Source organism: Bos grunniens, chromosome 22 (genome assembly GCF_055505025.1).
Source record: "Bos grunniens cultivar Pamir isolate PY7600 chromosome 22, Bosgru_T2T1.0, whole genome shotgun sequence".
Classification (NCBI taxonomy): Eukaryota; Metazoa; Chordata; class Mammalia; order Artiodactyla; family Bovidae; genus Bos; species Bos grunniens.
The window spans coordinates 39,552,727-39,565,858 of NC_141186.1; the positions used below are offsets into that span (position 1 = coordinate 39,552,727).

The window sequence follows — 13,132 nt, forward strand, 5'->3', positions numbered from 1 at the left end:
AAACAAAACTCTTCCGTGATTTCTCTTTGAGAGTATGAGTAGCAGAGGAGAAGCATGAAAAGATGTTAACAAAGCACTTTTTAAGATACCCAGTTCCCAAATGTCAAAATGCTTCTCATTGACAAATACTTGACAAGACATCCAAGCCTAAAACTCTGTATTTTGTTTAACATTCACCAAACTGCAGTAAAACCCAGTTATGTGTTAAAGGTCTATTTCACCTCAGCCAAACAATTACCTCTCATGCCTCCCCTTCACCCTCCAAAAAAAAAAAACAAAACAAAAAAAGCCAAACTTGAATTTTCTAACCTCATTATCTCAAGCCTTTATATCTTTGAAGACAAAAGCATTTATCTTAATCGACAAAAAGGGTCCCTTTTCAAAGCTCTGTCCCCCACCCCGAACCTTAAGGATATAAATATTTGGACTGCAGTTTTCTTACATTTTAATAAAACAATGCTGGCCTCACCATGAGGAAGAAAATTTGTTTTATATTTCATTATCTCCTTAAAGCCAGCAGATCCTGTTCAGCAACCAAATTGCTAGTCCTTCTTTTTTCATCACAATGGAATTAAAAGGAAAAAAAGAAAAATCTGAAAGTAAAATGCCTGCCAACTGTAGTAAGGCCAAATTAACCTGTTTTCCCTGGTCCCACAGCTCCTACGTTTTCTAGTGGGATCTCTCTCCGTCACATAGGTCCTTCTAGATAATCTGCTCCCTTCCCACTTCCCTCCCTGCCCAGAATGGCAACAAACACTGATGTCTCAGGACACAACCAGCACCTCTGCTGATTTATGAAGAAATGGACACAAGACCAAGGCCATCCAACTTGCTGTTGGATAACTTCTACTCAGATCTATCTTTCTGAATACTTGACCCAAGACCCAGACCACTAACAGCTGGCAGCTGGGTGGTGCTAGAGAAGACTCCTCAGAGTTGCCTGGACAGCGGGAAAACAAACCAGTCACTCCTAAAGGAAATCAACCCTGAATGTTCATTGAAAGGGCTGATGCTGAAGCTGAAGCTCCAGTACTTCGGCAGGTGATGTGAACAGTCAATTCAGAAAAGACGCTGATGCTGACAAAGATTGAGGGGAGGAGGAGGAGGGGGCGACACAGGATAAGATGGTTGGATGGCATCATCAACTCAATGGCCATGAGTTTGAGCAAACTCCAGAAGACTGTGAAGGACAGGGAAGCCTGGGGTGTTGCTGTTCATGGGGTTGCAAAGAGTTGGACACAACTTAACAAATGAACAACAAACCATACTGGGCTCCAATCCCCTCCAAAGAAAACCACACTCAAACTGGGACAGAGAGACAGCACCAGAGTTTTGCAAAAGGACAGAATCACAAAGCTGTGGCAGAAACTCTTAAGATGTAAGAGCTGGCCCCTAAAAGACAGAGTACAACTCGTGCCTCACTTGCTAGTAACAGTCCTGGTCACGATGTCTTCATCTCAGGATGTCCCTACTCTGGTTTCCTTCAAATATTCCCTCTACTGAAGCTATTTTAAGTACGTTTCTGTTTCTGATACCCCAAACAGCCCTGACCAGGATACCATCCAATTCTATTTCTCCCATTCCCTTTACTGTACTCTCTGCCCTGTTATAAAAATCTTTGGACTATTTCCCATGCCAGCCAGGTTCTTAATCTTGTTGCCTGTGTCTTCTTCTGTTATATTAATTTATCATGTAATTTGAAAACTTCCCCCTTCCTTGACATTAGCTTCATCCCTAGCTGACCAACGTTAAGGATGCATCTGTATGGATGTCTCTGATAAGAATGTTCCATTTTTCAAACGGTCCTGAGTCAACAGCTCAAATCCACACATGGTCTTACAAATCCTACCAATTGTTCTTGGTCCCATTTTATGAAATTATGGAGAAGTCTACTCTTCTTTTACTGCAATACACATTGCATTTTTCATCAAAAATCATATTTGCCTTCTTTCCCCATTCCATCTGTTAATCCTCATGGGGTGAGGGGATGTCAAGACCTCTCACCCCCTGCTGGATCCTCTTTCTCTGATATTTTCCCCTAATCTCATCTGCATTTCACCAAATTCCTACCCACAGTTAAGAGCTCAGCCTAAGCCCAGCATACTATGACATCTGCCAGGTCACACTCAGAGAGACACAGTTCAATGTAGGGGTCAGCAACATGGGTTTGCAATTAGACAAACTCAGGCTTGGTTTTCTGGCTTCAATCTTCATTGACCATGAATCCTTGGTCATGTTATTCAACTTCTCCACACCATGATGTTGTCCTTACCTGTACCACCTGTGTGCAATATACCGAACTCTCAATGTTGTTTTGCAACTAAATTGATTACATGTAAAATGCCTATCATATAGAAAGAACTCCACTGGTGGCATTTTTTTCTTTCATTTCTTCATGTATACCAATTTCTCTTTTCTGAACTTTGAGGAGGTTTAGTAGCTCAGAGCATGACCTTGGGGTCAGACATCCTGGCCTCGCAGCTGGCTGGGTGACCTTGACAGATCACTTCACTTCTGTTGTGTCTCTTCTATAAAATGAAGGTATGAACAGCACCTACCTCATAAGACTGCTCATGAAGACTAAATGAGTTAACGCATATAAAGAGCTCAACAGTTCCTGGCATAAGGTCTCATCATCACAGAGGGTGGCATTTATCTGCTCAAGACTGAATACTTACAAGATATCTGCTTTCATGCCTGCTATTCTCTTCAACTAAGTTCATTTGTGGCTGAGCAAGCCATGTCTTATATTTTACAATTCCCGGGTGCAAAAATATGTAAAGAATCAGTGAGAAGCAAAGGATACCAAAAAACAAAATTGTTATCCTGGTTATACTCTAGCAATGTCATCAGGTTAAGTCAACACAAAACAAGTTAAGTATGGAAGCCCTCTGGGGGCTAAGTAGCTACCTGATGGTAAGAGATGGGGACGGGCCTCCGGAACACTATCCACTCCACAATTTCGCTGCACGGTGGGGTCGTCAGAGAACCTGTGTACCTGTAATAGCTGCCCAGGGATGCAGGCAGGAGGTCCCGGAGGATGAAAGGATCCAGAAAGGTCTCCTTCTCTGTTTGGGAGAAGAGGGAAAAGAAAACACAGTGGTTAAGTCCTGCTACGCGGCAGACACACAGTCAAAACCCTCGGCGTCGGGCGCCACGTCACAAGTCTTGTGTTTGTTTACATCCTGAGAAGCATGAGCATTTGGTGGTGGGAGAGCCATGGAAAACAAAGCAGCATTTCCCAGGGTGTGTTCTGAGACTTCGCACAGCGCTGTATTTCATGAAAAACAGGTTTCATGGTGAACAGCACCAGGCAACACTGCAACCCCTCTCTCTGTCCCCAGGAAACAGGCAAAACATTAGCACAGTCGAGTCCCTGAGTCCTGCAGAAAAGAAACAGACGTGGTTTTGTTTACCTCATTCCTTTCCAACATTTTTTAAGCCTTCATAAATTTTAATTAATCCACTGTATTTTAAATATTATTTCAATATTTAATCACAGTTAAAACTATTAATGAGATGTTTTATATATTTTTTAACTAAGTCTTTCTATTTAACTTTTTATTTTATATTGGGGGTGCAGCTGATTAACAGTGTTGTGACAGTTTCAGGTGGACAGCAAAGGGGCTCAGCCATACATATACATGTATCCTTTCTCCCCCAAACACCCCTCCCATCCAGGTTGCCACATAACACTGAGCAGAGTTCCCTGTGCTGTACAGTAGGTCCTTGTTGGTTACCCATTTTAAATATAGCAGAGTTGTGCTAAGTCCATTTTTAATGTCTGTTTTAATTTTTAAAAATTATTTATTGAAATATAGTTGACTTACAATGTTGTATTAGTTTCAGGGGCACAGCAAAGGGATTCAGTTATACCCACCCTTGTTGCATCATAGACCCCTTTTCCATCTAATACTTATGAACTAATAATCAGGTGAACAAACTCTGGGACACCCACGAGATGAAGAAGGAAAACGAAATGACGGCAACTATAAACTGCAATTCCAAAGTTGGTAACAGTTTCATTATGGCTTCATCCAAGGCTTACTCACATCAAAGTGAAATCAAACCAAGGCATGGCCCTGAATTTATAAAATGATGGCCCAGAAAATAGGCTTCTTCTTTTTACAAAAGTGGAGGGGTGTTCTCTTAGGTAGTGGAAATGCCATTTAAGTTGAGACCCAACACTGATATTGTACAATAACTCAATGAGGAAAACAAGCGAGAGAAGAGCTCAGTTCCTGTGTTGCAGAGCTGGGATATGAGCCCAGGCACCTTGACACCAGAGCTTGCACAATTCTGATTCTGCTAAAGAAGCTAAAGTTAACTAGGTGAATACTGAACAGGAAAAGAAGAGCATTTTAAGCTGTGTGAACAGCATGTGCAAAGGTCCTGAGGCAGGAAGGAACAGTACAAGAGATTAGGGGACTATATTATAACTCTCCCCATTAGACACAGTAGATCATCTAGCTTCTCTCATAAGCCAGAGAAGGTTGTGATCTCCACCTGGCTATTCAAATGCCTAGTCTGGAATTTCTTTTAGGGCTGTAATAAGGTTACTGTTGTCTAGTCACTAAGTCATGTCTGACTCTTTCGTGACCCTATGGACTGTGGCCTGCCAGGACCCTCTGTCCATGGGATTTTCCAGGCAAGAATACTGGACTGGGTTGCCATTTCTTCTCCAGGTGACCTTCCCGCCCCAGGGATCAAACCCTCATCACCTATGTCTCCTGCACTGGCAGGCGGATCTTTACCACTGAGCCACCTGGGAAGCCCATCCTGCTAATAGGTTGCCTTAGCTCCTTGATGGCCTCCTCCACAAGCACCCCTGGACACTGGGAACTGCAAGGCTCTAGGTAACTGCATGGACACACCCGTGACTTACAGGAATATTCTTTCCAGCCTCACACCTCCTCCCGCCTTTTCCTTTAGAACAACCAGTACAGGTATTTGGGCAAATGTGTTATCCTTAGACTCAAGAGATCTATATAACTGAGGGTTAAGGCAAAAAACCAACAGAGATCAACTATATTAGAATAATGAAAATGAAAATTTCCTTTTGGTAGAGATTTATTGAACAAAACCTAGTATTTATTTCACTTTTACTATATACCAAGCACTCTTCTGAGTATTTACATGTTGCAGACATTTAAACTGGCTTCCGAGGTGGCGCTAGTGGTAAAGAACCTGCCTTTCAATACAGGAGACATAAGAGATGGAAGGTTCAATTCCTGAATTGGGAAGATTCTCTGGAGGAGAGCACGGCAACCCACTTGAGTATTCTTGCCTGAAGAATCACATGGACAAAGGAGCCTGGTGGGTCCATAGGGCTGCACAGAGTTGGACACGACTGAAGCGACTTGGCACACCACACCACAGACATTTAAACAGCACTTACTGTATGTGCCAGGCCCTGTTCTAAGAGTTTTGCAAAGACTGATTTATTTACTACTTAAAGACAGTCCCATGAAGCATGACATCATGGGATTACTATTACCATCTCCAGTGCTGTCATATACAACCATGTAGCAGAGTTTGGAATTCAGGCTCTCATTTGTCTTAGGCCATCACCACACCCTTTCCCTTTATAAACCTTTAGAGTATGTACTTCTAATATTCCAATTTTCCAGATGTTGAACTTAAGGCACGGAGAGGTTAAATCAATAAGCCCCGGGTCACTAGTGAAGAGTAAAGCGCCAGCAGTTATTCATGAGGCTCAGAAACTTTGGCTGATTCTGCAAAGGTTTTTAGCTCATTTTTTAAAGGGGAAAATTAAATGTTAACTAATAAATGCATCATAGGGTGCTATAATCAAAACGACAAAAGCAATTTCTGTGGGATAAAAGGCCGGAAATAACAGAGTCACCCCTCTACCCGCTGGCAAGTCTAGGCTTTAATTTAACCTGGTTACCAGCCACCTAATGATAGGGGAAATTCTGTTAGCGTGCTTGGCAGGGACTGGCTTGGCTGGGAAGAAGAACCCTTTTGGCCTCTGCTTGCTGCTTCTGGACTTCCTGGGCTGTGCAAATAGTCAACACAAAGCCCCATGCAGTACAGGGTGCACAGGGTCTGGCATCAAAAACCGCCACCTTCATTCCTCCGGTGTTGTAGGTAAACCTGGCATCACACCGCAGCACACCAACCTGCCTGAGGATCAAGGGCTCTGGACTGAAGGACAGGAAAATCTTCCGAGTTTTCCCCGAGGGCCCTGACCTAACATTAGGGTTGCAGTTAAGCACTCTGGATGCAGCCAGGTAGTGACAGGACAATCCCTGTAAGCCCGGGGCAGCAAAGCCCCCATCAAAAGCACCCACTCTGGGAAGAGGCTGTGGCTTTAAAGAATACAGACAGATAAGTCAGAAAAACCTGCCCCGCCAATCAGAGGTGGGTGAATTTCAAAAGGGAACACGGTTTCAAGAGAATCGGGACTTTCATGTACCATTCCTGTACGGGCTCTTAAATTCGGCAAGGACTGATGGGAACTGTAGGCAGGACCACCCCTACAAATACAGCACTGTTTCTCTGTCCTAAATCAACCGAAGGGCTTCAGACACAGGTTCCAGTTTAATTCATTAGAAGAGAACCTACCCTATAGCTCAGGGAACTCAGTGCTCTGTGGTGACCGAAATGGGGAGGAAATCCAAAAAAAAGGGGATATAGGCATACGCATAGACGATTCACTTTGCTGTACAAAAAAAACTAATACAACATTGCAAAGCACCTAAAAACTGATTTAAAAAAAAGGTGCAGTAAGATGAGTGGTGGGGCCGGTAGACCTAGTGATGGGGAAAAAAAGGGAGGGGCTTCAGTACTTATTATTACCAGACCTCCCTGGGTCACTGGCTTCGGGAGCCGAAGAACCCTTTCTTCAAACTCCATCTTACACAGGAGCCAGGCAAGTCACACAGCCAGAGTGCAGCCACCAAGGTGGAAGCTGAGCTGGAAACCCCAGGGACACTTTGAAAACCACCCATTTAGTCCAATTCTTTAATTTTACAGTTGGGAAAATAGGAGACCAAAGAGGAATAACAAACCTAAGGTCAAAAACTTAAGGAGACTGGATTCTTTCTTCAAAGATACCACTGAGAATCAGAAACAGTTAAGTCTGTGAGCAGGAAATATCACCAAATGCCGAAAACTTCATCAGCACCTTCATTTCTCCATTCCTACAGAAACTGGTGAAACGAGCAGATTCTTATTCTACTGGGTTCAGATCCCAACTCTCCCACCTGTGAACTGTGTGATCTTAGTTACTAAACCTTCCCAGGCTGTTGTGAAGATTAAACAAATCTGTATGCAAATGGAGTTCAGAAAGAGCTGGGAACAGACTAAACATCTCATGAACGACATACGATTCTCACTCTAATTCTTACTACTTGTATTATTACTATTATTATTATTCCTCTACACTACTAAGCCTATACTTAGCCATGTACTTCCTTGAATGTTTCTGCATGTGTTTTCTTTTTTTTTTTTAAACAGAATTACTAGTGCCTTAGAGGCATAGCATGTCTGATATAGTCTCCATCAGTCTGAGCACTGTAGGTTACAATTTTCTTTGCCAAAGCTCTAGTATGAGCTTCAGAATCAACTGATATTCAATAGCTGTGTGACCTTAGGAAAGGCTCTTAACCTCTCTGAGTTACTTCCCTTATCTGTAAAATGGAAAAACTGAGGCTATTTACCCCTCAGGAGTGACAATTAATCAGACTAATAAACGTGATGTTCTTATTAGCACAGTGGCTTGCAGCCGAGATTGGTTTGTGTTTTAAGCCAGGGACTAGCAAATGTTTCCTAGAAAGTGCCAGAGAGTAATATTTTAGGTATTGCAGGCCAAGAGGCAAAACCAAAGATGTTACATAGGTAGCTATATAACAAACACATTTCCATGACTTTATTAACGATGCTCAAAATGCTAATAACAACTGAGGACAGTTTAAAAAATTTACATCTACTAATGGGAAGAATGGAATTCTTTAGGACTGGGGAGAAGGCAGGAATAAGATTTTGCTTACTTAGGGTTCACATATGAGAACCATTCTTAGCTCAGAAGCCACACGGAAACAGTGACACGGATTTGGTCCTTGGGCCACATTGTGCCCACTCCCGATTTCACGCCAAGCATGGGAGGGCGGAGGGGGTAGTGGTAGAAGGCCATCCTAGAGCCACAGCAAGAAGGGGGGCGGGCCACACTACATTTCAGGGGCCTCCATCGTTAACGAGAATTTTTTCTATGAACATGCATTACAGAATTAACTCTCAAGTTGTTTTCTTTTTCCCTTGAGTTTTCTAAGTTCAACTCAAACATTAATTATTACTGCTATTTCTGAAAATTCCGTTTTCTGCTCAGTCCCATAGGAGTGCTCCACTGGCAAGATGGGGGCACTCATAATGCTTAACTGTTAGAAACAACTTTAGAAATGCTACCCAGTATTTCTGGCACTGCCCAGAAAGCCCTCACAAGCCACAAGGCACTTAACTGGCTGGACCCAAGATCGAGAGTTCTGAGTATAGCCATTGGAAATAAAGAAGAATGCACTTTTCATCTAAAAATCTACACTCCCTCACTAAGAAAATCTTTTTTTTTTTTAATTTATTTTTAAATTTTATTTTTATTTTATTTTTAAATTTTACAATATTGTATTGGTTTTGCCAAATATTGAAATGAATCTGCCACAGGTATACATGTGTTCCCCATCCTGAACCCTCCTCCCTCCTCCCTCCCCATACCATCCCTCTGGGTCATCCCAGTGCACCAGCCCCAAGCATCCAGTATCGTGCATCGAACCTGGACTGGCGACTCGTTTCATACATGATATTATACATGTTTCAATGTCATTCTCCCAAATCTTCCCACCCTCTCCCTCTCCCACAGAGTCCATAAGACTGTTTTATACATCAGTGTCTCTTTTGCTGTCTTGTATACAGGGTTATTGTTACCATCTTTCTAAATTCCATATATATGCGTTAGTATACTGTATTGGTATTTTTCTTTCTGGCTTACTTCACTCTGTTTAATAGGGACTGCTAGAGCCAGGCCTCTGGAATTGAAACCTAATTAGTCTACCTAAGGGCCTAACCTAAGACAAGTTACTTTAATCTTTCTGCAACTATTTCCTCATCTGTAAAATGGGTTTATAACAGTGACTCATCTGAAGGCTTATCTCATCAGGAGAGTATTACATGAATCAACATTAGTTAAAGTGGAGTTGCTCAGTGGACTCTCTGCGACCCCATAGAGTGTAGCCTACCAGGCTCCTCTGTCCATGGGATTTTCCAGGCAATAGTACTGGAGTGGGTTGCCACTTCCTTCTCCAGGGGATCTTCCGGACCCAAGGATCGAACCCGGGTCTCCAGCATTGTAGACAGATGCTTTACTGTCTAAGCCACCAGAATCAACAATAGTTAAGGGCTTAGGAAAGCACAGAATAAGCACAGATAAGTACTTGTTAAAATGAATCCTATTATAAAGGGCAGTTTGACTCTAAAGCCATCCAGATCAGGACACTCTGCCTCCAACTTTTATCCTAATTAGTAATTTGAATTTGAAACATTGCTGTCCCAGACACTTAACTAGTTGAGAAAAATATTTGAAACACTCTGCTTATCCTACCATTCATTCCATTATACCATAATAAGCAGGTACTGTGCATTACTAGATAAAAGAATTGAAAAGGAATGAATCTCATATTCCACTTTCAAGGATCCCAGTACTGTATGCAGACAATATTATATTTTAATAATTAATTGTTCATCAAAGAAAAAGATGAGGAACAGGGATGCTAAATTCAAAGTTATTCAAATTGCAAAAATGAATAATGTATGACTTTTTTATTAAATACACACTGTATTAAGTAGTCTACATTTCACCCAACTCTGTCTTTCATTTTTAAGCATTCTGAACGACAATATGAATAATCAGTTAGGGGAGGTTTATTTAGAAAAAGAAATACCTTATTTGAATGCAAACAGAGTACATCCAGAGATGATTAAATTTTCTTATCAATTAGAAAATTTTGTATGAGGGCTTTAAAGTCATGGTCAACCATTAAATGCAGAGAGGCCCAGTTATCCTTGCAGTTTCCTTTCAACATTAAATTATATCTGGCTCAATTCTGTTCAATTTCTTATTTCTGATAGCAGTGCCAGGAGGCAATCTTTAATTAAAGAAAATTTGAAAGATTCAAACATGCATAATTGGATTAAAAATGTGATCATTAAAACATTAGATGATAATCATCTGATTGATTGCGTTTTTCAGTGTGTTAATAACCTAATATTTTCAATGCTTTGGTTATATAGGAAAAAAGAAAGCCTTTATAAAATATGATGAACAATCAGCACAGAGAGGAGACCTATGCACTAATCAAGACCTATGGAATTATACTGAAAACATATGCACACACCCCAATTAACAGAGCATTGCATTGCAGAGTATGGACAGAATGTGATGGTGGCAAAGGGAAGAAAATCCTCAAAACAAGAACTCAACCAATTTTAGGGACATATATAAAATAAACTAAGAACAGAAAGCCAAAACTTTGATATTTAGCCCAAGGACTGGTTTCTTCAGTGTTTTCCAAAACTTTTTATAAGGAAAAGCTATTAATTTTTCCCTAAAAGCTTAAAATCACTGGGGTAGGACTGGCCTTCTGCTTCATACAGGGAAAGGCAGGGAGAGAATGACATTGGGCAAAAACTGGGGATTAGGTGATGCTAAATGGGAGAAGATTTACGATAGTGCTGCTCAAAACCAATGTGTATGCAAATCACTTGGGATGCCCGTTGTACTGTAGATTCTGAGCCAGTAGGCTTGGGAATGGGGACTGAGGTTCTGCATATTTAATAATGTTGATCACACTTGAGAAGTCAGTTTTTATGAGGACTGTGTCAGTGGGCTCCTCTGCCTTCTGCAGTCTCATCCTCTGCTACTTTCTGAGCCTTAGGCTGAGCCACATGGACCTCTGGCTACTCCATGATCATACCACCCCAGGGCCCTTGCACTGCCTCTCCACTCTGCCTGGAACATTTTTTTCACTGCTCTACTCATGGCTGGGTTTGAGACCAAATTCAGCTGCCAACAACTTAGTTATATTTGAATGACCCATTTCTCAATCAGGTGACTCTCTCTGACTATTGTCCTGAAAATGGGGTTTTAAGCACAGACCCCTTGAGATGGAAGCCTCTGACTGAAAAACCTGAAGATGGAAACAAGCCATGTGCCTACCTGGGGAGGACATTCCGGGCAGAGAGAAAGGCCACTGCAAAGTGGTTCTGCCTTGTGTGTGGTGAAGTGAAGCAGAGGAAAAGGAAAACTGGAAGGAAAGTTCAAGAGCCCAAATCTGACAACTCAAGGAGGGGGAAAAAAAAAAAAAAAGAAAATCAGCTGATGGTTAAGGATACCCTGGAATTTGGCTAAAATTTGTGACGAGGCCAAAACACTCAACTGAAGTCAGCAGCTCTGGGTGAAGCCTGGACTAGGCACATGTGGACTGTGTGATCTGGGAGGGGCGGTGGGTCAGACAAGCTGGTGACAGAAGGGCCTGCCGAACAAAAACAAAAAACGGGAACTCAAAATGGGGAGAAAGAGCCGGAGGGCCGGAACTCCAGGACTTCAGGAGCTTGGCATCTAGCAGCCCCCACGGACGTTAAAGAGCATTACATTGTAATTATGATGGTGGCAGAGGGACTCAAGGAACTCATTTCATGATCTAAATATAAGAAATGAAGCTTGCTCCATCTGACTGGATGGTGACTAGCAGACATGTCATCTCTCATCTATAAGGAAGATGGAAAAAAAAATGAGGATAAAATGGCAAAGATGGGGCAACCAAGTGGAGCTGGACCATTTTCAAGGTGTAGCTTCAGCAAGGCTTCATGACAGAAGATTTTAAGGAACAAGTACTACGCTGAGGTTACAACAAGGGGATCCCTGAGGAGTCACCCCAGAACCACAGAGAACTGCAGGGTTCTGAAGAGTTTCAAAGGATGCTAGTTCTATTCCATGTACAAATAAAGAAAATGAGGTCCGGAGAGGGAAAGCGGCTGACCTAAGATCACACAGAGAAGTGCGAGGGAGTCTGGGTATCCTTTTCTACTACCTGAGTCCATGTCTCTGGGCACCCTGCCTGCAGCGGATACAAACATGATCAGGTGAAGAAATCTCTCTGAAGACTGAAGAACTCACTTAACCTCGTAGACCTAAATCTAATCCTGACACTGCCCAGCTCAGAATCCTCCCGTGGCTTCTCATTTCATTTACAGTAAAATCCAAGCTTCTCGCCACAGTCATGAGGCCCTCCAGGATCTAGCTCTGCAGGCCAACTTCTCTCCAGCTTCTCCCTTGTTGACCATCACCTTCCTCCTCACCTTTCTGTTACCTTTTCCTTCCTGTGTTTACTTATTTACTGTTGGTCTCTTCTCAAGAGTTGGATAATTCCACAAGAGAAAAATACCTCATCTTTTTTGGGTACCCTGTACATCCAGCAACTAAGACACTGCCCAGAACAGAGCAGATGCCCAATCACTGTGAAAAGAGAACGAAGGAACAAACACAGCAGCTGGTGTATTTTAAATAACCAATAAATCCTAGATTTCTTCATATCCGTGTCACCATCAATTGTAAGATGAATCATTACTTCAAAAGTCATTAATAAAGGCAACAAGTTGATAATTAAACAATGGTCATAGCTATACAATCTGTGTAATTAGTTAACAATAGCTTTTTTTTTTTTTTTTTAAAGCTAACTGGAAGCTCTATTACACCAAGATTGTGGCTCCTTACTGCATCCCCAGGGCCCAGGACAGTACCTGAGAGAACAGGTCCACTACACAGGGCTGAAAACATTGACTGAACCAAGTCACGAAGGAGCTCTAATTCACAAGTGGGGAAACTGTGCCCCGAGGCCAAATCCTGTCTAGTACCTGCTCTCGTGAATAAAGTTTTACTGGAACACAGCCACGCCATTGTCTATGGCTGCTTTCAGGCTAAAACTGGGCAGTTGAGTTGTTGCAGCCCACAATGGATGGCCGGCAGAACCTAAAAAATTTTGCCCTCAATCCTTTTACTGAGAAAGTTTGCTGACACTTGCTCCTTTGTGAAGGGTAGGGTGTTTAGAAGGGATGGGGACAA

General features: G+C 42.2%; 1 protein-coding gene across 19 annotated transcripts in view; it reads right to left on the minus strand.

The window, feature by feature from the left end:
* PTPRG (protein tyrosine phosphatase receptor type G) overlaps positions 1 to 13,132 on the minus strand; it is a 777,241-nt gene that overhangs the window by 151,153 nt on the left and 612,956 nt on the right. For all 19 annotated transcript variants that reach the window (XM_086367088.1, XM_086367083.1, XM_086367086.1 and 16 more), the window contains one exon: positions 2,911 to 3,068. In XM_086367088.1, the coding sequence (XP_086223214.1) occupies positions 2,911 to 3,068 (158 nt within the window). The remainder of the gene's footprint in view (positions 1 to 2,910; positions 3,069 to 13,132) is intronic.